This window comes from Notechis scutatus, chromosome 4 (genome assembly GCF_049901735.1).
Source record: "Notechis scutatus isolate UNSWTSFEM ecotype Mainland chromosome 4, rNotScu1.2, whole genome shotgun sequence".
NCBI classification, from domain to species: Eukaryota; Metazoa; Chordata; class Lepidosauria; order Squamata; family Elapidae; genus Notechis; species Notechis scutatus.
The window spans coordinates 155,614,074-155,640,390 of NC_142012.1; the positions used below are offsets into that span (position 1 = coordinate 155,614,074).

General features: G+C 36.3%; 1 protein-coding gene across 16 annotated transcripts in view; it reads left to right on the top strand.

Annotated features, from left to right (window-relative positions):
• Positions 1 to 26,317, top strand: part of NAALADL2 (N-acetylated alpha-linked acidic dipeptidase like 2) — a 625,547-nt gene that overhangs the window by 577,852 nt on the left and 21,378 nt on the right. For all 16 annotated transcript variants that reach the window (XM_087965359.1, XM_087965362.1, XM_087965366.1 and 13 more), the window contains 2 exons: positions 4,032 to 4,125; positions 14,973 to 15,171. In XM_087965359.1, the coding sequence (XP_087821485.1) occupies positions 4,032 to 4,125; positions 14,973 to 15,171 (293 nt within the window). The remainder of the gene's footprint in view (positions 1 to 4,031; positions 4,126 to 14,972; positions 15,172 to 26,317) is intronic.

Below are 26,317 nucleotides of genomic sequence, written 5' to 3' on the forward strand. Positions count from 1 at the left end.
TACAGCCTGGAGTTAGAATGATGACATAGCAGAGAATAACGAAATTTAAATAAATAAGAAAGAACAATCAACTGACAATAGATTCTCTATCTGCAACATGCTCACCCTATGAACACATGCAGGAAATAAATGAGATAGTCACCTGTTTTAAAGGGAAAAATGATTTTACTGATTCATTTATTATTTCTTATATTCAGTCATTCTTATATATAACCATTGTGAATGGGCATTTTATCATTCAGAAGATATGTCTAAACATGTTTCAAAAGGCTAGCTTTGGAACCTATAAATGAGAAAACAGTGGTCTTTGCTACATTATGTAGATGTTATGTAAGTTGTTGCAGTTATTATTCACCTTACCCAAAATAAATGCTCTAAGTATATTTAATATGTGAGTGAAAAAAGGTCACTAATTTGAAGTATAAAGCCCGTCTTTGTCTAGCTTTTATTTCATTATTAAGCACATGCCTTGTCTTTCATTCAGGAAGTCAAGAAATCTTATATAACACCCTTTCTTTCAGTTTTACCCATAACCATCTGTGGGATAAGATAGATTGAATGAAATTGACTTTTTCTGTTGAGTATGGATTAAACTTGGGTCTCTTTGATTCTGCTCCAAAACATAATCTACTAGACCATGCAGACTGTTGTCCGGATTAGCCTAACCATAAACTGATGTGTATAATGGTTTAAGATCATAGCCTTGTTAATTTATTATGTAAAAGCAATGGCTGGAATCTCAGGACAACCTTTAAGAAACTTTTCAACAACCTTGTAAATTATATCAAATGATGTATGAAAATTCAGTCAGATTACAGTATTCTACTCTGCAGTCTCTCTCACTTCCTCACTTCTTACTTTTACAATTTCAAGCTGACTTCCAGAGGGAATTAACTTTGTTCTGCAAAGCTTTTCTTCCCCACTTCCTTCACAGAAGATGACCTTTTTTTTCCTTCCTTTTCCCTAATCTTCCATGTTATTTAGCCAAAACCCTTATCCTCAGAAATTCCTTCCCTTAGATGAGTCTCTAATGTTTTTTGCCTCTGTACTCTGAGGGTGTGTCTTGCCCTACATTTATTCTGTTTTTTTAAAGACTTCTTCAGATATTTTTAAATCTGTCCTTTCCAGACAACTTTGCTATCCCATATTGTTTCAGATGCATCTTTTCAGGTTATTTAAAAAAACTAGTCCTTTGTTAAGATCAGATAATGCAGAGTTATTTGCAAAAGTGAATCTTCTAAAGATAGTTCTTTATCAGTTTATGTGAAACAAAGGAATGTGAAACGTCTCATGAGTTTTAGTTTATTTTCTCCTGGCAATGAGTTGAATATGTGAGAAAGTGTGTATGCATGAAATATATTTAATGTTACCTCAGAGCACCTTAAGATAAAAAAGAATACATTCTACGCTTCACTCCCTGACTTTCTTCTCTTTTTTTATTTATTCTTTTATGGCTTTTAAAATAATGACAGAGAAATGTGGGGGAAAGCTCACAAAGATAAAAAATACATTGTGGGGAAAAAAGAAAAGAAAAAAATAGCTCTTACTTTTTTAAAAAAGTAAAAAAATACACTAAAGGAAAAGGAAAAAGATATATCATTCTGGCTGCAAATAGTTACGATTCTATATATAGGTACTATTTACGGATAAACCAGTATATTATACATTTTATTTTTATTTTTATCTTTTCTCCTCTCTGTATATATAAGTAATAGTAAAAGGGAAAAACAGCTCTGGAAGCATTAACGAAATATTAAGTCAATTGATAGAACATACTACTTTTCCAATTTTCTCCAACAAAAAAAATGTTTTAGCTTATGCCTAAATGTCAATGGAGGTTCTCAGGCATCCAGGTCATGGTTGTCCCCAAAGTGCTTCTTTAAAAGGCAATTGGACTTTCTTCGTTTTTCTTTGAAGATGTTTTGCTTGTCAACCAAGAAGCTTCTTCGGAACTGAACTGAAGAAGCTTCTTGGATGAAAAGTAAAATGTCTTCCAGGAAAAAACAAAGAAAGTCCAGTTGCCTTTTGAAAAAGTATCTTTGGGATACTCATCCCTAAATTTCATAAAGCCACTAGCATATGGATCAGGAAAACATGTTCCAAAGATAGAGTGCCATTGTTAAAAATACTTGATATTATGTCACTGCTTACCTATTGTCAATAGAATTTGCAAGAGGACATGTTCTCTTCTCTTCTCAATCTTTCCACATAAGCTGCATATTTTGAATCCCTGCTAATGAACAGTCAATGCGTCCCACTTCAAAAATCAAAATGACCTCATCTTTTACCTCCCATTCTCTCAATATCAAATGTTCCAAACCCAATCTTTCTACATATGGTCCAGCTAATAAGTAACAATCTCCACTGGTAACTTTAAAGAGTAGAGTTCTAGACTCTCTTATCCTGCTATCTATGCCAAGCTGTGTTGGTAGAAAATATCACTCAATAAATATCAACAACTGGAGAGAATTCAAACACTTGTTGGGTTTCCAAAGCAAGCTCACAATGAATCACTGACCTCCAGTAACTGGAACAAGTCAAGACCAAGTGCCTCAGTGTGACATACACTAGATCTTGTACAGAATGTTAATCAAAGACAGTTGAAACAAGCACACATATAGCAAGATTCCAAAAGAATTACAAACCATACAACTACAAGAGAGGAGAAATAGGTATCCTTTCAAATATGATGCAAACTAAAGTTGTATCACATTTGAAATTCTCAAATACAGGAATTTTGATGTGTAGGAAATGCTGAGCATTTAATTGTTATCCTAACACAATAACCTTGAATTAGCTGAGGAAAGAGTAAAAGAGATAAGAAGGTAACCACCTTTTTGAGTCTGATATTTCTCCCAAAGGACACTCATTTTCTTTAAAAGAATGTAGAATAATTAACAAGATAGATATAAGCTAAGTATAGGGACATGGTGGCTCAGTGGCTAAGACGCTGAGCTTGTTGATCAGAAAGGTTGGGAGATTGGCAGTTCAAATCCCTAGCACTGGGTTCGGCCAACCTAGCAGTTCGAAAGCATGTAAAAATGCAAGTAGAAAAATAGGGACCACTTTGGAGGGAAGGTAACAGTGTTCCGTGCAGGGGTGGAATGCTACTGGTTCTGCCCGGCTCTATAGAACTGGTAGCTCTGAAGAGCAGCAGACACTGAACATGTTTGCTGTTGTTTGGCCCACCCGCCCACCTGGGCTCTTACCTGTCCTTTATGTCCTGTTTTTTCAATCTCAACTGCTTTGCATGGCACAGCTGAGGTTGAAAAAGCAGGAAAAAAGAGGCTTTTCAAATGCTACGCACGGGTGCACAGCACTTTTCAGCTGTCTGGATGGCACAGCTTAATTGCTTTTTTACACATGCATGCAGCAAAACATTACACTGAGCCGGTAGTAACACCGGTTGAATCCCACCCCTGGTTCCGTGTGCCTTCGTTGTTTAATCATGCCAGCCACACAACCACGGAAACATCTTCAGACAGCGCTGGCTCTTCGGCTTTGTAAAGGAAATGAGCACCGCCACCTAGAGCCAGAAACAACTAGCACATATGAGTGAGGGGAACCTTTACCTTATAAGCTAAGTAACCTACAGGGATTTAACAGCATTATAACACTGGTTGAAAAAAAATCCTGCACTATTAATCAACTGTTTCAGAATCTCATACAAACATATAATGCTTAAATAGTCCAGAAATTCTTTGTGCTGCTTGTTTGGGTGTCTGCATGGATGCAGGGACATTATGCTTCTCTCCCATTGAAATAAATGGTCCCTTTGTTTCCCTCAGCTGTTCCCTTCATTTGAAAAGTAAAGCTGTGCAGGCCATTTAATCTGATCTTCAAAACTACATTGCTATTCCAGGTGAGGCATCCATCATTAAAGCTGAAGTGCTTATCTGCTAGTCCAGATGCCTTAATGGGAACATCACTTATTTAGGGGCTCAGTGTTTGGTGGAAAATACCCAGTGGATTATGTTAGAACGCACCTGAGTGTCTGATTTTTCTTTCTTTTCTTTTCTTTTTCTTTCCAGTTGACAGGAGAAGCAATTTTGCAAATTGCTAGCAAGCCAGTTCTGCCTTTTAATGCCCTGGATATTGCATTGGAAGTTCAGAAGAACCTGCAAGGTAATTTCTGCCGTGGTCTAAGGAATTTCAGCAAATGTAATGGTTTCCCTCTGCTCGAGATGACAAGTTCCTGCTTTTCTCTGCTGTAAACAAACAATGCATGCCTATTTTATTAATCCCAATATTTTTTTATATATTTTTTTAGCTGTGTGTCAGTGCTTGTGCCTTGGCGGTAAATTAAGTATCATTTTCAGCAAACTTATTAGAAACGTAAATGGTTTATATAGACACAGTTAAGCAATAATTACTGTAAACATTTCAGAGAATGATAAATACAATTTTAAGGGCTGCAGGCAGGATTTTTTTTGTTTTTTGTTTCCCCTCTGGTTCCATACAGGGAAGCCGGCAAATAGGAAGAAAAAGAAAATGAGGCATTGAACTCCATGGTTCTTGAAGGCTGTGTAATTTTCCCAGTTTGAAAACTGGCCATCTTGCTTATTTATTGCAGCAGGTCATATTGGTAGCGGATCATTCCAGCTTGCCTCTCTTCTCACAGCCACTAGGAAGCAGGATAATTTAATGCCAAATAATTTGCCCGACTTGATTTATCGTCCCCTTCTTGAAAGCTCTGTATTAGAAATGAATGACCTTGATCTGGGTATTAGGATGAGAGGGCGATAAAAATTGGAAGATCTTTTCCTCCCCAAGGAAACCAAACAGAGGCCCAAGGATAATACAACTGTTTATTTATTTATTTATTTATTTATTTATTTATTTATTTATTTATTTATTTATTTATTTATTTATTTATTTTTGTCAATTGCTTACAAGATAATAGTTATAAGTAAAAACATAGTTATGAATACATGGATACATATAAGAAAAATTTAAAAAATGAAAGAAACAATAGGACAGGGACGGTAGGCACATTGGTGCGCTTATGCACGCCCCCTACAGACCTCTTAGGAAAGGGGTGAGGTCAATAGTAGACAGTCTAAGGTTAAAGTATTTGGGGTTTGGGGAAGAAACCACAGAGTCAGGTAGAGTATTCCAGACATTGACCACTCTGTTGCTGAAGTCGTAATTCCTCCAATCAAGTTTGGTGCGGTTAACCTTTAGTTTGTATCTATTGTGTGCTCTTGTATTGTTATGGTTGAAGCTGAAGTATTCATTGACAGGTAGGACATTGCAATGTATGATTTTATATAGTATACTTAGATTGGACCAAAGGTGGCATAGTTGTAGGTTTTCTAGGTCTAGAATTTCGAGTCTGGTGGAATAAGGTATTCTGCAATGAGTAGAGGAGTGGAGAACTCTTCTTGTGAAATATTTCTGGACTTTCTCAACTGTGTTCATACGTATCATATCAGATACGTAATGTGGGTTCCAGACTGATGAACTTGTGTGTGTGTGTGTGTGTGTGTGTGTGTGTGTGTGTGTGCAGAGTGCTGGACTGGAGCTTTGGAAATAAATCCGAAATTCACACTGAGAGCTACCAGTTCTGTGACAAAAATCCAGTTGGCTACTAGATGGAAGTCATGAGAGTATTTTTGCCGCTGCCATCTAGCAATTGTTCAGAGTTGTGCAAAGCAGATATTGTAAGCCTAATTTAACAATGTTCTTTCTGTGCCAACTTAGAAAGCTCAAATTGCCAAAGGAGCTGCTGATACAGTTCTGCAGATGAGTCTATCATCTGCACCTCTATAACTGTCTGGTTTGGTTCTGCAACCCAACAGGACAGACACAGACTCCAGAGAGTAATTAGGACTGCAGAAAAAAACAATTACTATCAACCTACCTTCCATCGAGGACCTGTATACTGCATGAGTCAAAAAGAGGGCTGTGAAAATATTTACAGACCCCTCACATCCTGGACATAAACTGTTTCAACTCTGCTCTCAAAATGATGCTATAGAGCACTGCACACCAGAACCACTAGACACAAGGACAGTTTTTTTTCCCAAATGCCATCACTCTGCTAAACAAATAATTCCGTCAACACTGTCCAGTATTTACAAAGTCTGCACGACTATTACTATTAATCTTCTCATCACTCCTTATCACCCATCCCCTCCCACTTGCGACTGTATGACTGTAACTTTGTCGCTTTTAGTCTTACGATTTATGCTGACTGTTTCCTAGTATCGGGCGGGATTCTACCAGTTCACACCTATTCGCTAGAACCGGTTGTTAATATTCTAAGCAGTTCAGAGAACCGGTTGTTAGAAGAAATTACTGGCCTAATCCTGTAAGGAAGGCAGGAAGGAAACATTCTGGTGTTGCTTACAGAAACTGCCTCTCCATTAACCTTTATTACATTCTTGGCAGGACTAGATTTCCTGTCTCAGGAACTTCTCTGGAGTTTTTTCCCCCCTCCTTTGCTGGTACTTTGCTTGTGTGAAGTGACCATTCAAAGTTACAATGGCACTGAAAAAAGTGACTTATGACCATTTTTCACACTTACGACTGTTGCAGCATCCCCACAGTCATGAGAGGCCAGGCGAGGAGATTCGTGCCTCGATGTGAGTGATATTGAGTTGGCCACACCCAGCCAATAATATGACCACCAAGCTATGTCCACCCAGTCACATGACCACCAAGCCACACCTACCACCTAAGCCACGCCCATAGAACCGGTTGTTAAAAATTTGAATCCCACCCCTGCCTAGTATGATTTGATTGCTTATTGAACCCTGTGACTATCATTAATTTTGTACCTTATGATTCTTGACTCTTGATGAATGTATCTTTTCTTTTATGTACACTGTGAGAGTATTTGCACCAAGACAAATTCCTTGTGTGTCTAATCACGCTTGGCCAATAAAGAATTCTATTCTATTCTATTCTATTCTATTCTATTCTATTCTATTCTATTCTATTCTATTCTATTCTATAGGCTTACCATTCAACACTTTATTGTCATGGGGTTAAACAAAGGTAACCAAGTTAGTCACTGAATTAGCCTTAACTGCTAGTGGCTCGATTTATGCAGTTGTTTTGGCAGCATTCAAGATGACATTTCCCATTGCCTTCTTCTGTTGTGTTGTTTTGACTAGCCACCAACCTTGGATATGGATTCCATGTGGTCCTCCTTCCCTCCAACTTAGGCTGACCCTGCTTAGCTTCTGATATCAGCCAAGGTCAGCTAGTATTAGCTAGGGTCAAATCATATCAGACCAGTACAGGTAGTCCTCGACTTACAACCTCAATTGAGCCCAAAGCTTCTGTTGCTAAGTGAGACATTTGTTAAGTGAGTTTGGCCTCATTTTATGATTTTTCTTAACACAGTTGTTAAGTGAATCACTGCAGTTGTAAAATTAGTAATTCTCCCAAAATTTACCCAGTCAAGATTTATTCTTAAAGGAGAAGTAGAAATCATAGTGGCTTGCTTTTTAGCCCAGTACTTTAGCTCTCCCCAAAATTGGGTTTTAACTCCTCTGTTGCTTTATATAACAGCTCATTTCATTAACTGACCTTGTAATTTTTTGGTTTGACATCAGCCCAGGTTGCTGTTATTCAAGGAAAGTGAGCCCTGATTATAATAGGGCATTGCCCTTGCCATAAACTTTTTGTCTTCTCTGTATATAGGTTATATTGGGGACCCTATTTCAGATGAGAAGCACCACTCTTAATCTGAGTTTGGTCTTAATTTCACATGCATATTTTGTTTCTATGGTAGATAATGGCTTGGGGCAACAACTCACTTTATTTTTGATTGCTTGTTGCAAATTGCACAAGGTAAAGATAATAAACAGATAGATACAGAAAATAGATGTTCATGAATATTGTGTATGCCAAGTATGATCTAGATTGAGTTTTGACTTTTTTTTTGAAAAAAAATGCATGATAATGAGGTTGCAATCTTGGTGATCTCTTGGATAGTAACATATTTCCACATTGCTTGAATATATGTTTCAGAGTGTATAATGAACAAAAAACCTATCCATGTTCTTCTGACTATTTTACAATTTATTTTGTGAAACTAATCTGAAACAGGGACCTATCTGCATAGAAAACTGAGAGAATGGGCAATATAAAGACCTGTAAGAGATTTCATTAAACAGAATTGCAAAAACAGCAGAGCAAAAGAATGTTATTTTATTGGTTTTAGAAGCCCCCCCCTCCCCCCCCAAAAAAAACAACCAATTCCCTTTCCTTGATAGCAAGTGGCTGAACCTAATGAACCTTCAATCAAAGGTAAAGAAAATTGTGAACTCAAGTCAACAAAGGCTGTTATACACTTAACAATAGAAATATTTTTTGTGTGATAAGCAGAGACAAAAACAATGCAATTCCTTTAAAAAAATAATTGGCTGAATGAAATTCATTTATTAGAACTTGTACACATATCCCATGTAATCTATAAGTAAAATACTTATAAAGACACTTGGTCAAAAGCAGTATAGAGTAATATACTCTGCACTAAGTAAAAACGTATAGACAGGGCTTTTTCCTGATTTGCTTCTGAAACACCAGAAATACATTTCCTTTACATTAAAAATAGGTTGTCTACTAGTCAGGATCCTAGGGAATATATATATTTGTAAACAAGCCAATCTAATTCTTACATTCTGGAATAAGAGATGGAGGAATCCTTCATAATTCTTCCTACTGTGAAGTCTGGGACATCAACATTACACACCGAAAGGTTTTGTGGTTGTGTGAGAAGTGAGGCTGCCTGCAAAATGGTCAGAATCTGGGCTGCTGGTGCCCTGTCTCTTTAAGACCTGTCAATAGCCAGCTCAACAATGTCTGGCTGGGTGTGGTGGTATTGGACTTATGGTGTTAGTCTGGGAGTGTGAAAGAAGGTGGTTTGTGTTTGTTTGGGAAATTCATAATGTCTCAATCCACCTAAGGCAAATTTACTTATTGTTCTCCAGAGCAGTAGTCGAATAGGTAAAAAGTGGTATAGTAAACTGTGACTACCAATCTTTGAATACCTGTGAGAGTGTTACCTAGAGACCAGGTATGCTTGTCTTGGTTCTCTTGGGTTTTGGAGTCCACTAACCTGAGAATATGTAAAAGAACCCTGAACAGGAATATCTCTTGCTTCTTCTTCAGTGTATAGTATCTTTTTGTATATCTATATATCTTCATTTTCAGAAAATGAAAATGAATTGAGCTCAATTTTTGTTAGTAAATGAATGGTATAGTTGTCAACAATACAGAAGAGATTTGCCATTGGATACCTTAGGCATTTTTTAAAAAAAATAAAATAAAATCTAGTCTAATTTATATCTCTGAATTTTTGTGGTAGTCCAAGGGATCTACTTACAAAGTCCAACCATGCTTACTCAACCCCATAGGATTGACCAAATAATAATCTCAGTTAAACCACGGCTTAGATCTATTCTGATTTCTTACCCTTGTGTCTGTACAACGGTTGCACCCAAACATGGTGGTCATTGAAACATCCAGTTACTTCTGTTTTCCTTTCAAATCATCAAACACAAATTCTCTTTATTTCAGGAAGCAAGACGTACCGTTTTAAAAGTTCTAATAATCTCATGAGTGTCATAGGCTTCATTTTGCTATAACTGAAAGGGGAAAGTTTGAATTATCCTTTAAATTATCACAGGGACTAAAACTGGCAGAATATGCCATTTAGAAATGCTTTCTAATATCAGCCGTAACAACTTTCAGCAACATTTTGAAGGGAGAGGAAAAAAATGAGGCTGTGTGCAAACAATATTTCACTAAAAAGAAAAGCATTTTCATTACCCTACAATTCCAGTTCCAAGGCCGTGTCTCTCTAAGTCAGGATTGATAATCTCATTTGGTTTATATTCAATTGTTAAATGAGTATAATCAAAGGTACTAGGAAAAAACATGGTGTTGATTTCTGAATTATATGGCAAATATTTCATTGCAATTGCCGCATGTAACTAGATTTTAGATAGCTTTTCTTACTACGCTGGCTGGATATTTATTCTAGAGATTTGGAATGAATGCGGTAACATTTCTCTTATAATGGGCAACAATGGATTTTTTAACACTTGTAAAATATGTTTTCTGCCCTTAAGCATCTGTTTAATGATGGTGGTTTGTGTTTCAGAATATAACTGAGGTCCCCATATCATAAGTAAAATGTTTTCCCCCTATGTTAGCTAAATCAGATTGACTGATTATGTGCCATCAGGTCTGTTCTAACTCTTAGCAATCACATAAACTGCCCTAAATCAGGCCCTTCAATTCAAGTCATAATGCACCATTACTAATTTAATCCACATCTGCATTGCTGCTTGTTATCCTATTCTTTTCATTCATCCCATCTTTCCAACCAAGTGAACTTCTCATTATTTGCCTTAGCACAATGTATACAAAATGTATACAGATAACCTGAGCCTAGTCATTTGTACCTTGAGTCAAAATTCTGAATTGATTTGTTCTATGATCTATTTGTTAGATTTCTTGGCTATCCGTGATATTTTCCAAAGTTCAAAAGCATTATAGAATATAATATAGTTTCCGTAGAGGGGAATATCATTGCTTGCACAATTCTGATCTTTTGAGTAAGCTACCTATCTTCATTTCTACCCTACCAATTGCTAATCTGTGGCATATTTTTTGAATCCCAGTTCCTTCACTAATGATCCCAAAGGTGCTTTTTCAGGAGGCAACTGGACTTTCTTGTTTTTTTGTTTTGAAGGTGTTTCAGTTCTCATCCAAGAAGTTTCTTCAGCTCTGACAGGATAATGGGGAATGGAAGAATCTATCCTGTCGGAGCTGAATAAACTTCTTAGATGAGAAGCGAAATGTCTTCAGAACAAAAAACAAGAAAGTCCAGTTGCCTCCTGAAAAAGCATCTTTTTGACGACCATGACCTGAATGACTGAGAATCTCTGCAGACTTCACTAGTGATAGTAACTTCAATATCTCTATAGACAATTCTAAGGTTGGTTGCTATGCTTGTTGTCAATAGTTTGTCATCTTCTATATATTTAATCTTAGTCTCATTTTTATTGTTCTCATTAACTTCCATTATTAGAGCTTGCAGAAATTTGCATTTCCAGAAATAGAAGTGTCATAGTACATGTTATTAATGTTTCTTCCTCCAGTTTTAAATCCATGCTTCCTAGATCCAGCATCTTGCAATATATATTTATATTTATAATTTGAATAAAAAAGGAGAGATGGGTATACAATCAGGACCTAAAGTCACTCCAAACAATGAGATGAAGGGTATGCAAATTTAATAAATAAATTTAATAATAATAATAATAATAATAATAATAATAATAATAATAATAATAATAATAATAATAATAATAATATACATAGCTTTATCTTACTCCTATACCAACCTGGAGCCAATCTGTTTCAATGTGTTCCATCTGGATTGTGATTTTCTGCCCAGTGTACAGATTTCTCATTAAGACGAACTGCTCTGGGATTTTAATTTTTCTAAGCATATTCCACAACTTCACATCTTCAACAAAATCAAGGCCTTTCTGTAATTGATGCAGCACAATATTGACTTCATTTTTTTGTATTTTCAGTTTTTTTTCAATTATCTATCATGCATCAGCAATAATGTATATCGTTTCTTGGCCCTTTTCAATTTTTAAAAACAATTTAAATATCTCCATGAAGTCTAATCTGCTGCAACCTTCTCTGGAAATAGATAACATGTGGATTAATAATATCTTATAATAGTTCGCGCTCTCTATGAAGTCTTTCATTGGTATTTACGCTGATTTCTTTTAATCTCATTATTAGAAGCTTTATTAATTGGTTGTCATAATTAAATAGTTATTCATCAGTTCCTGTAGCCTTCCATCTTTGTAGTTCTGAGCTGACTTCATCTTCTAGTACTTGAGAGTCTTGCAAATAGGGGATATCTTAAAAGATATTTTAGATGTAGACATCTCTACCATAAACAACTTTCATATACTCCTTCCATCTTCATTTGATGTTCTTGAAATCAGTTACTATCTATGTATTAGCATCGATTCATGATTGGAGCATCTTTCCAAGTTTGGATATATATTTGGAAGACTTTCCTTCCATTTCAGTGTCTTTACACATGTTGGAATATTGTTCCTTTTCTCTTATAACACATCTTAAAAATGCTTTATTATATTTTTCCCTGAGGCCTTTGCTTTAGCTTCTCCTCTCTTCTTGGCAATTTCCACCATCTATGCTGACAACCAGTTTCTGTTTTCTGCTTCTTGGGTTTTGACTCCTTTCATATTTGTCCTTAAGAATTATATTATTTCATTCCATAGGTTTCTTTTCTTGTTTCCTTATCAATGAGGTAAATAATTCAAAATAATTCTTAACATTCTCCTCAAAAATAGAGGATACATGCCCAAGATCATATTGTGGATACTGGTTGCTTTTGTTATTCTGATTTAGCTTGATGTGGGAACTGAGCATAAACAGCTTATTATTTAAAATATTAATATCTTCCAATTCAATGGCTATCTGCTTGGGAAAATAGCAGAGTATTTCAACTTTGATAAATATTTTTAAGAGATTGATTTTTCACTCAGTGTTAAAGTATATTCCACAAATCTTTGTCTTCAAGCCCTTGCTTGTGGAATTAAAGTCCAATTAAAAGTCAATGGTCAGTGTCTAAGTCAGGGGTGCAAAAAGTCTAGATTGAAGTCCAACATCCCTTCGGTGATGCCTAAAATCCCTAATTAGGCAGAACCACATTATTTGACCTCCATTTCCTCAAAGAAATTTTTTTTAAAATGTTGGGATTCAGCAATGAAGATACTGAAATAGGCTCAGGAGACCTGGATTCCAATCCAAACACACCTGTGAAGCTCACTGGATAGCTTTGGTTCAGTTGCTTCCTTTCTCAGTCCCGCCAACCTCATAGGCTTCCTGTTGTGAAAAATAGAATGGATAGGGGCAGGGGTGGGATGCTACCAGTTCTGCCTGGCTCCATAGAACTGGCAGCTCTGAAGAGCAGCAGACACTGAATCTGTGTTCGCTGTTGTTTGGCCCACCCGCCGCCCGGGCTCTTACCTGTCCCTTATTTCCTGCTTTTTCAACCTCAGCTGCTTTGCGCAGCAAAAAAAGGTAGAAAAAGCAGGGGAAAAGAGGCTTTTCAAACTCTGTGCACCCACACGCAGTGCTTTTCAGCTGTCTGGGCAGCACAGCTTAAGGGTTGTTACACGCATGCACAGCGTGCGTCTAGCACACGTGTGCACGAAGCACGCATGTGCACGCAAAACATAGTCACCGAACCGGTAGTAACACCGGTTGAATCCCACCCCTGGATAAGGGGGGGAAACGGAGGATAGAAGAATTGATTCCAAATTTGGAGGGGAAAAAAATCTGTCCTTTTTCCTCTATCTAGATCACATTATCCAAGATTGAAGAACTGAATCTTGACTGATAATGGTTTTACGATATGGAAAACTTCGTAACAGTGAGAACAATTGACCAGTGGAATAGTTTGGCTTCAGAAGTTGTGGGTGCTTCATCATTGGAGCTTTTTAAGAAAAGACTGGACAGCCACTTGTCTGAAATGGTATAGGGTCTCCTGCTTGAGAAGGGGGTTAGAATAGAAGACCTCCAAAGTCCCTTCCAGCTCTATTCTGATTGATTGATTGATTGATTGACTAATGAAATCCATAAATTATAAATGTATGACCAGTATGACTTGTTTATAAAAAGAATGACTCTATATACAAAAGAATTTTGTTTATTGCCTACATATTATTTCTTTCTTTCCTTTTATCTAACACCTAACATTATGTTCATGAGAGAATGGATATGAACAATATTAGAAGAATGGTTATATCTGAAGAACAGATAGAAAAATTCATACAAAATATTTAGATTTAGGAAAACCACATATAAAAAGGCATATATCAGGGAAATTAAGTGCAAAATGTGTACAAATTTAGTGTACAGAGACAGAGATGGGGGGGGGGAGAGAGAGAGAGATGCACACATACACACACAGTGTATAAGTGTATAGATGGATAATGGGGAGAGAGAGAGAGAGAGAGAGAGAGAGAGAGAGAGAGAGAGAGAGATAAACTTACACTCAATAGATAAACTTACACTGCATGTTTCTAGTTGACATATATTTAAGCTGCCCTATGCTTTCCAGAAATCTAAAGATCAAAACTTATTTATCTGCCAATGGTTTGGCTTGTATATTCCAGTACAACTCTTAATTTAAAAAATAAAAATAAAAAAATCAATTATTAAATTCCTGCATTCAGCAAAAGAAATAATTTTAAAGCAACACATTTCAATGTGTTGTTCTTTTTCCAAGCAGATTATTATGACATAGTTTAAAAGAGACTTTCAGGTAAACTCAGCTATAGCTATTGGAACCATGGCCCATGTTGCAGTCAAGAGAGAGAATGGCACCTCCCTTTAATACTCAGATGGGAATCTTCTAAAGAATCTTCTAGATCAGCATTCTGGTTGTGGAATTCTGGGTGTTGTAGTCCTCACATCTTCCACCTACCAAGACTACAGTGGTGGGATTCAATTTTTTTTTACTACCGGTTCTGTGGGCATGGCTTGGTGGGCGTGGCAGGGGAAGGATACTGTAAAATCTCCAGTCAGAGGTCGTATTTGCTGGTTCTCTGAACTACTCAAAATTTCTGCTACCGGTTCTCCAGAACTGGTCAGAACCTGCTGAATACCACATCTGGACAAGAAACACTGGCCTCGATACTAGGCTTAGACTAATTTGAAATCAGTATCCCAGATAGACTTTATGTTTTAAGCAGTATATGCTACAGGTGCCAACTGTGTACAACTGGACTACTTCTTGTATACCACTGGAAATGTAGACAACATCCCAGACTAGCAGTCAAGCCCTGCTGAGTTGTGTAAAACTCCTGAGTTGTGTATCATAATAAAATGAATCAGTAACCCAGCATTTCAATAAAGCTAAGTATTTTTGTATTATATTCCTTTCTTAACAGACGATCCTCATAATGTTGGCAATTTGCTGAAGGTGGCCTATGCTTTACGGGAGAGTGCAGAATTGTTTCAATCAGATGAAATGCGGCCAGCCAATGACCCAAAAGAAAGAGCTCCTGACCGTATCAGGATGTTGAATGACATATTGCAGAGTCTCGAGAAAAACTTCTTAGTTTCAGGTGTTCCACCAGGTTTTTACAGGTAAAAGCAGAACTTCACATCCTTATGTCAACTAGTATAGTCATTTTACTTGTCTTCTGTAGCTACCTTGCTATGCATCTTGTTATATTATTGTACATATAGTAAAATACCACTGAAGGAAATGCATAACAAAGAAATCCAGCATGTAAATTTGTAACAGTTCAGTAGAACATCATCGTTATTGAGATGTATTGCTACCAAAGAAAATAAGTGGAAGATTATTTTGGTCTTTTTTGTAGGGGACACACTTTTTAAAAGCAAGCTGTCTATTAGGTTATAGTTGATAAACATTATTATTATAGACACAACAATGTGAAATCACAGCTATCAGTTCTTTAGCTGGTGTTGGCCTTCATAAGCATCAAGTTCTTCCCCAAAACTAGGACATTGTAATGTATCAGTGAACTATATGTGCAAATCTAACCAATGTAGACTTTTGCAATTGACAGATAGAGATTTTTTCAAAGCGCAGATTTTCTAAGGACTGTCCAAGATTTTCTGGTATGGCATCCAGTGTGTTGATAACTGCTGGGGACACCACAGCCAGTTTATGCCATAATATTTCGGTTTCAATTTTCAGGTCTTGAAACTTTGTGATCTTCAATTTCTTGTCTTTTATTGCCACATCTATTTATCCACATTTTCTTCTTTTTAATCACAGTTATATCTGATGTTATGAGCCAAGCTTTAATCAGTTTGCATTCAGAAATCCATAATATTTTAACCCATTTGCAACTACTTTTTCAACCAAACATTCCTGCCTATTGTTCATTTCTAGGACGTTGCAATTTTTGTAGATGTTCCATGAAATCCAGTGTGTATCCAATTTATTATTTTGTTTATTTTGTTTTTTAGTCATTTTCACTTTTACTATCATTGTTTCCTATTATTATTATTATTATTATTATTATTATTATTATTATTATTATTATTATTATTATTATTATTATTATTATTATTATTATATTCTAAGAATGGCAGCTCAGATGATAGGGAGGTCTTGGAGGCATCATGAAAGATGGTGGTAATGCATTAGATTTAAAGAGGGAAAAGGAGACCCCAGAGCTGATTATGTGGTATATGTCCTCAACCTTTTAAAGCAGCTGCATCTTTTCCAGAATGGTGTATCTGCAATGTCCAAATATATTTATTTGTATTAGAGCCCATGGATGGCCCATTTCTTTACTACAGCAAAGTCATCTACACCATTTAGCCTTCAATCACGTAACATTTTCAGCCAGCATTCATAAGTTCAACTGTGGTGGAATCACCAACTAAAAGACAGAGTAAAAAAATAATGTAGCAGCTAAAGCTTCTTTGAGGGAGGAAATGACATAGGCTGGATTTGTGAAGACCTTATCTGCCAGTTTATATGGGGATGCAATCAATCTGGCAAGCTTCTTGTAAACAGGTTATCAAAAATAAAGATATGGTTTATTCATGGCTTATTCTAACACTGAGTATCTTAGAGCTTTAGAAGTCCCATATCCACAGCAAAAAGCATCTGGCATCTTCAGTTAAAAACTCTGGAGAGAAAAATTCTATAATATCCTGACATTAATATGTGTGGATATTCATAAAAGTTGAAACAATGTATTAAACAATAGACTTCATTTGGTTTCTCTTCTTAAGGTGGAAGCATATTGAACCAGCCCCAATTCTTATTTCTGAAAAATATACATTCCATTGAATCCACTGAGAGTTGATTGTTCATCTTCAATATTTTAGATGGCTTCTACCAGTGGTGGGATTCAAACATTTTTACTACTGGTTCTGTGGGTGTGGCTTGGTGAGCGTGGCATGGCGTGACTTGGTGGGCATGGCTTGGTGGGCGTGGCAGGGGAAGGATACTGTAAAATCTCCATTCCCATCCCACTTCAGGGGAAGCTTACTGCAAAATTTCATTCCCCACCCCATTAACTTGCTTTCCAGCTCCATTCTCCTGTACAAGGCAACCAAAGAAGACCCAGCTGATCAGCTGGGACTTGGGAGGCAGAGAATAGATGGGGGCAGGGCCAGTCAGAGGTGGTATTTGCCAGTTCTCAAAACTATTCAAAATTTCTGCTACTGGTTCTCTAGAACTGATCAGAACCTGCTGAATACCACCTCTGGCTTGTACATTTAAAAAAATATGAATTTCCATATAGAAAATGAGAAAGAAATAGAAGGGGAGAAAAAAATACTCCCACACCGGAGTCCTTGTTTTGCACTGTGTTTCATTCTGGAGCAGAGATTTATGACTGAGTTATAAACCTCTGAAATAGTGGTTTATAATGGAAATGCTGGCAGACCTTTAACTATAACAGCAAAAACAGTGCTGTAATAAATACAAAGCTTCATTGGTAAACAGAAATTTAGGATGCTGTTTGCAGTCTTGACCTTCAGGCTCCAACTGCGCTTAGATCATTAAGATTCCATAAATACTATAATTTACCGCCTTGTGAAGATCAAATATATTTTCATAATAAAGCACATATTCTTCAAAGGGTGTGGAACCGGTACAATTATTATCTTTTATATAGTCATTGAGACTTACATTATTCAGTTTAGTCATTGTACTTGACAAAAGTACAGGGATTACTCACAGATGCTATCAGCCATCAACATTGTGTATTCCAAAGTTTTAATTCTTGGAAGATATTTGAGGGATGCAAAGGAAGGGGGAAGGGAAAGGCAAGACAAGAAGCAATGGATGGAAACTAACCAAACAACCTACAACTAAGGAAAAATTAAAATAATCAGTGGGACAGCTTCAGAAGTTGTGGGTGCTCCATCACTGGAGGCTTTTAAGAACAGATTTGTCTGAAATGGTATTGGGTCTCCTATTTGAGCAGGGGGTTGGACTTGAGGTCCCTTCCAAGTCATGATGAAAAAGATGAAGAAGATGAAGAAGAAGAGGAGGAGGAAGGAGAAGGGAGGAGAAGGAGGAGAAGAAGGAAGAGGAGGAGAAAAGAAGAGGAGGAGGAGGAGGAGGAGGAGGAGGAGGACCTAGAAGATGTACTCATATAACGTACTAAGTTGGGTTAGTGTTAATGTTGGTTTGATTTTATACAGCTTAGTATGCTGTGAGAATCCACACTCTTCAATTGAAGAGTGTGGGTTCTCACAGTATATTAGAGCTATAAAAAGCCAAACCAACATTAACACTAACCCAACTTAGTACATCGTATGAGTACATCTGCTAGGTCTTACACTGACTTAGTTAAGAGAATTGTCCGAACCCAACCATTTCTTGTTTTGAATTTGTATGCCTTACTTTGTGGTCTCCCAAGCTGTCTTTTTCAACTGATCCAGTGAATGCCAGCTACCACTGAGCAGAACTATAATGAAAGCTTGAAATTCAAATTCAAAAACTACACAAGGCATTATTCTTAGCAACAAACCAAGAAGTGATAACCATAACTGTATGTATTATTGCAACTCTTTATACTTCATTATGTCTTCGATATACGCATTCAGTAGCTCCAGAGTGTAAAATTACAACACTAATATCACATTTTTCATGAAATTCAGTACATTGTGTTCTGTGACTACAAGAATACTTGAAAAAGCTATTAATAAGAAATGGAATGGTGAAGGACATCTTGTTTAAAATATTACTGGCTGTTCTCAAAAGTGTGATTTGAACTATAGCAAAATTATGAATTGTAAATAGTAAACATCACTCTCTTGTCTGCAGCCAAGCAACTGAATAGAATAGAATAGAATAGAATAGAATAGAATAGAATAGAATAGAATAGAATAGAATAGAATAGCATAGCATAGCATAGCATAGCATAGCATACCATAGAATAGAATAGAATAGAATAGAATAGAATAGAATAGAATAGAATAGAATAGAATAGAATACTTTATTGGCCAAGTGTGATTGGACACACAAGGAATTTGTCTTGGTGTAAATACTCTCAGTATACATGAAAGAAAAGATACATTCATCAGGAGTCGAGAATCATAAGGTACATTCTGCTCATAATAATACTCAACTTTTAACTGAGAGAAAATTTTCACTAGTAGTTTGCCTGTCCTTTTGTGAGCAAATACTACTTGTACAAGAAATTCTTCCATGATTCCTGGAATAGAATCTTGCTTTAATAGCAATCAAATGGGAACATTGTAAGTTAAACACCATTTTCTTCTACTTAGCTAGACTCTTTGGATTTTGGGAGATCAATATTGATTGGGTACAGGTAGTCCTGAATGTATGGACTGGAATTTTGGTCACTAAATGAAATGGTCATCACATGACTGGACCTGCTTTGATGACCATTTTTACTGCAGTTGCAAAGAGAATCAACTGGCTTCCCCAATTGACTTGGATTGTTGGAAGCCAGTTGAGAAGGTTATAAATCATGATTATGTGCCTGCAAGACATTGCAACCATCATAAATGTGAGCAGATTGCTAAGCGCTCAATTTGTGATCACATGACTGGTGGTGGTGTGATGGGCATAACTTCAAGGACTAGTCATAAGTTTTCCAAGACCATCATAACTTTGACCTGTCATTACATTAATGGCTATAAATTAAGGACTACTTCTATTTGGCAGAAGTTTTACAAAACTTCCATGCTTGGCATAATCAAGCTTGCTGAACAGAGGAAAAAAGCAAAGTATTAAATAATACAAGATCAAAATAATCTTTGATTCGACAAAAAGCACAATGTATAGTTGCTAACAATGAGGGTCTCATTTAACCATGATCTTGCAACACAGAAGTAGAAGTGGCCTAACTTCTGAAGTCTTTTTCCAGAATTAAACACTGTGGGTGAGATGGTCATTGAGAATGGTTACACAAGGACCTATTACAGTGTTTCTCAGCAACGTTCAATTGTGTGGACTTCAACTTTCAAAATTCCCCAGCCAGCAACACTTTACCTATTAGATTGAAATATGTGGGCATAGGAACAAGAAATCATTTGGTAGTATTTGCAGTAGTTGTGATGATTAAGTGCTACTTCTGTGAAGAACTATTAGGAAGAGGTAAAATGGGGAAAAATGTGTCTGAACCTGGTACCCCATTCCTGACTTAAAATATAATAATATTTGACACTCAATATCTTCAAGAGGAATTTTTGGATTGATCTCAGAAATAGAACTTCGTTCTGAATGTTGAAATTAAACCCATTTTCCAGCAGGTTCCCGCAGTGTGTTCACTGGGATGAAATGAATTGTCATTCCTATTTTGCCTTTAGGATCCATATAACAGATATATTCTGTATCCTCTAAACAAAATATACTGGAATTTCCTAGATGTTTTTTATCCCCACACTCTTCAATCCTTTCCAACTCATTAATATCCTTCCTAGATTGTATGCTTACTGATTGGAATATGCTAAATGAGGGGTTAGACAATAATGTGCATCTACCCCCCACCCCCGCTGCTTCTGTATCCATTACCAAAGTACTGTCAATAAAATCCTGCAAAAGATATGCCTAGGAAGTGGCTTCTTTGTCCATTCAAAAAGCTATCTCCAAATCCAACCAAGAAAAATACATTTCTGTAACAAACAAAATTACCATTTCTGAAAGCTACTTGCAAAAATAGGTCATTGCAATTTAAATCAGACTTTGCATAAGATAAATTACTTCTAAAAACCTATTTGAGGCAAATATCTGTAATAAGGAATGACATCTGAGTATTTTATGTTAACGATTTGTACCATTGGGAATTTATGCTAAAATTGTCTATAGTGGAAGTTTCTTAGAAAAGCAACCTATGTTGAAAGCTGCAGATAGAAATAGGTATAGATTTTTTAATGGATTGTATTTTTTAAGCAAGACATTAATTAAATTAGTCTGGAACACTAATCAAATTATGTTGAATATATATCTATAACTATATATCTACATGGGATATCTGCATTGATAAGCAAATAGTTCTTTCATTTATTTTTGAGATTTTTTCCCCCTGCTAATATGAATTATAAAAATCTTGTTACTAATATAAAATAGCAATGGTGCAAAACTAAATATAGGCATCCAGATGAAACAGTCTCACATAGATCTGTAGCAAAGCAGCTGATTCAGTAACAACTAAGTATAGTAGAATCAATGAATTCTACATAGTATTAATGAGGATTCTTTTGGTGCCATCGTTCAACCAATTGTGAGTTCATCTAACAGTAAAATCATCTAGAAGTAAAATCATCTAGACCAGTGTTTCTCAGCAATTTTTAGAAGATGAATTCAGTTCCCAGAATTCCCTAGAAAGATCAGAAATACTGATATGACCATATTTCTTATATTTATTTATTTACTTTTATTATGCTTTTTCACATTTACATATCTCATTCTCATCTTTAACAACACTCATCATTGCTACACATACAGATGTCCATACATTTATATACATTTTTCTTATATCTACTATTCGTATCCCTGCTATTCAACTATTCATACCAATTATCCCAGACTGCATAGTACTCTGACTCTGATTTCACTGTGTTGGCTTTTACTGAACATTTTGCTGAGATCTAGGTATACTACATATAGGGTATTTCCCTTCTTTACTAGGCTAGTAACTTTCCCAAAGAGAGTTAATTTGATCTGATTTGTCTGCATTTAATTCACACTGGCTCCTTGAAGTATGTATGTAAATATCTTTTGCTCTCTTCTAAGGACATCATTACTTGTTCAGGAGTTCTCCAAAATGACTAAGAATGGTTCTGTTCTGTGGTTCTGTGACCACCTCTGTTAATTCTTACAGTACTCTAACAATTCATCTGGCCTTGGAGAGTTAAATTTGTTTAACTTAGCTAAGTTATCTGTTATTCTTTATCTATCTATCTTAAGCTTCAATTCAGAGGTGGTATTCAGGAAGTTCTGACCAGTTCTGGAGAACCGGTAGCAGAAATTATGAGTAGTTCGGAGAACTGGTAGTAGAAATTTTGAGTGGTTCAGAATATCACCTCTGACTGGCCCTGCCTCCCATGTCCCAGCTGATTGGCTGGGTCTTTTTTGTTGCCCTGCACAGAACAACGGAGCTGGAAATCAGGTTAATGGGGTGGGAAGAGAATGGAGATTTTACAGTATCCTTCCCCTGCCATGCCCACCAAGCCATGCCCACAGAACCGGTAGTTAAAAAAATAATAATCCCACCAAAAGTTTTTGAATCAGTTCCCTCCTGATTAGTAGAGTTCTACTAATAGCATATTCAATCTAGGAGATTAAAAATAGGGGTATTTGTCATGTGAAACAGCTTCCATAATGGAGACAAAACCTGGCTGGGAGAAAGAACATTAGGGTGATGTTAAATTTAGGATCTAGCCCAGCTAATTGATGCCAGGGTTAGATAATTTATTGTGCTTGGTTGTATTTAGCTCTGCTTTCTTCTGACATGTACTTGGGATCATTTGCAGCAGAGTAGCAAGTTTCTAGTATTCTATTATCAGGTCACCACTTTCTTCTTGTAATGGCTTGTACTCTGTTTGGCTTTCCTTTCTTTCTAACATTCATTAAAATCCATTCCTCTAAAGCCCAGTATAAAGGCCTCATCACCCCAGTACCTCATCACCTGGTTATTATAAGTTCAAGGATAACATGATTGCTTTCCCCCAGCTTCTGGTCACTTTCATTTCTTCAGTGATTTTACACTATTTGTGAAAACCGTATCCAGGTAGCAGAACCCTTGTTCTTTTTTCCATTTTCTGACTAAGTCATTATTACTCTTGTTTCTTTTTCTTCTGATCCAAACATTTTCAACAGGATTTCTGTTGAGGTAATTCCCTGTTAGAAGAATGAGCGCATACAGGGAGACGTATTTGAGAGTAGTGTTTGAATAATACACACACAGCACACAAATACACTGTACATTAAATGTAGGTTTTTACTTCCAGAAAGGTTTAAAGCAAAGTTAAAAACAAGCAGTCCAAAGTCATTCACAGGTAAAATCAGTCAGTTTCTATCCAGGATAATCCAATAACAAAGTCCAGTGTCAAAAACAGTTCAGTATCAGACTTACATCAAATCCATGAATTAGGAAAAATGGAGGAACGACAAAACTCTCCAACAGAAGGAAACAGAGACTCACTGAGACTTCTTCTCAGACTAAGACTAAACAACCCAGGTTTCTGGCTCCATCTTATGGCCGTTTGAGAAACCACACTCAATTACAGTTTTACATTTTCTTAAAGATACAGTATTAAAAGGTCTATCCTGGTTTATATATTTCCAACCCAAATAGCTGTTAGGTGCCTTATATTCCTAACATTCTCCCCTTTTGGGTAGGACAATACATACAACCTTACACTCTAAGTCCATAATCTTCACAGCACGCCTTATGCTTTATAGAGCCTTGGGCCTTTGTAAAATGATCTGCTATATTGTTTTCTGACATACAGTATTCTACGTAATCATCTTACTTTGCATACATTGTCTCACATTTAAATATCTTAAATCTGTATGTTTCGTTCTTGTTTTAACAGCAATATTTGAAGCCATCTGTATTGCTGATTGGTTATCTTCATAAACAACAATAGAATCTGTTACATCAATTCCCATATCAATTAATAGTTGCTTATACAAAACTAAATCTGTACATAATAAAGACAAACATGAGAATTCAGCCTCCATTGTTGACAAACTTAGACGTTTCTGTCTAATAGACCTCCATCCAATCAATGCTTTTCCCAATAATACTACAGTACCCGATGTAGTATTTATGTCTGTAGCAAAACTTGCATCAGCATATGCAGTCAAATTCAGTTCATCTTTTAGCTCCAGATATAATGCATAATGCATTGTTTGTTTCAGATATCTTAACACAAGTTTAGCAGCTTGCCAGTGCCTTTCAGTCAGCTCAGCGTTAAATCTTGCTAATTGATTAACACTGTATGCAATATCTGGCCTTGACCAATTACTGAGATAAGATAAACTACAAATCAAAGACTGATAAATGTTCTAATCAAAAATAGGACTTTGAACATCACTATGGCTAAACTCCTGGCTCATTGGTGTCTTAGCCGGCTTACAAAGTTCCATTTTAAAACCTTTTAGTAATTGGTTGATTTTATCTGCCTGTGAGATTGACTCAAAGTGTCCATGTAGTTCATTGGCCAACAGTAAAGAGATGTCTATTACAGTGAGATTTTCCAGGATTTTTGTTGAAATCCTAATCTAGCCAACTGCTTTGGTATTGTTAGGTCATCTGGTGGTCTATCATCCCTAAATGCTGGTCTCCTTACCTTTTGGAGATCATCCAAAGTCATCTTAGCAATACACAGTACAACTCCACCACCCTTTATGCTGGGCCTATTTCCTTGGAATCTTCTAAAGGAGACTCCATCATCACCATCCCATCCTATCCCATAAAGTTTTAGTTGTTTTTGTCACATTATACTTATCATTCTGTGAGAAACATGGAGAACTAAAGATCCCATTTTCCATACTATGCATAAGTGTAGAAATATCTGAAATTTGGATAGTAATTTCCAGGATAGCTCTTCATCCAAGTGTCTTCTTTCTCCTTTTGTGTTGTGCTTACTTGGCTCTAGACCGTGGCTGCATATTCAGTTCTGAGCTATCCTTTATTCTGATGTTATACCTCCTGATAAAACTGGCAAGGTATGCACCAAACACTGACTTTCTAGCCTTCATTCATGATAGCCTTCCAGAGTCTGCAGCCTAAAACTACATGGGTGGCAATTTTAGATTTTTTCTAAAGAAATATTGCAGGCTTTTTGGTTGGTTTAATTTCTGCTGGCAAACATTATGGAAACACTGAGGAATTTCAACTTGAGAATTTAATTGTTTAAGCATCAATTTGCTAGTTCAGATAGCTAACCCTTTCTGCCAGGATGTTGACTGTTTGAAAATCAATAGTTTAAAAATACTTATAACTTCAGGGTCTCCAAATAACTCATTTGACCTGAAAGACAATATTTTACTGCAAATATTTTAATTACAATAGCTTGATAGAAGTGGTGACATAGAGCTGGTGATATAGAGCTAAGTGGTGATATAGAGCTACATTTAAAAACAATCAATAACCAATATCTCAATGATAAGATCAGTAACTACAAACAAGCTTCTGTGAAAAGGTAATTTGTCCACTGTTACTGATTTTTCCAGTAATATACTGTATATCTGCAGGAAAATACAATATGTGTTCTAGTTAGGACTGAGTCAAAACATCCTCCTGTTTCTCTGCTACTTTCACAGACTCCTACATGAAGATTGTTCTAAGTAATTTGAGTTGAAATATTTGCCAGACCATCAAAACTTTGTAACTGTCACTTTTTAATTTTGTTTTAATCTGGTTTATAACGCTTGTTTTAATATGATTTTAACTTGTTTTTACCTATAACTTTTATATTATTTTACTGCTTTATCTGCAAACTACCCATAGGCTGGCAAGTGTGATATTTAATAGAGAAATTAATTGATAGATGGATGGATGGATGGATGGATAGATAGATAGATAGATAGATAGATAGATAGATAGATAGATAGATAGATAGATAGATATAGCACTTAGACTTATATAGTGCTTCACAGTGCTTTAAAGTGCTCTCTAAGAGGTTTACAGTGTCAACATATTGTCCCAAACAATGTGGGTCTTCAGTTTACTGACCTTGGAAGGATGGAAGGCTGAGTCAACATTGAGCTGGTCAGTACTAGTACTGCATTCTAACCACTGTGTCACCACGGTTCTAATAGACCGACTGACCGACAGACAGACAGACAGACCGACAGGCAGGCAGGCAGGCAGGCAGGCAGTACGTAGAACATTGTACCTACTTGTAACATCTTAAAGCACCCAAATCTTTGCTTTAGATCACATAGATGTATTTCATAGCCTGCCATGTAATCTCAGGAAAAGATGCAGCTGCTTTAAAGTCTCAAACAAATGTGAAACATTGACACCTCACACAGTCCAAAGCTATGCACAGCCTAACCAATAGCTGCAGCGTGGATTACTTCAGTTTATGACAGCCCAGATTTTTTTCATTCCTTTTATTTCCACTGTGGCATGATCCCAAACACCAGAAAACAGTCTGCATTCCTTCCTCACTGAGGATGCTTGTTTATCATTGGAGAATTGAAGTCTAAATGTATATGTAAAATAAATATTTGGTGAACTATTTTTCCAAACTTGAATACTCAAAACTTTGCAATAGTTTTTAATAGTTTCACTCTTACACCATTTAT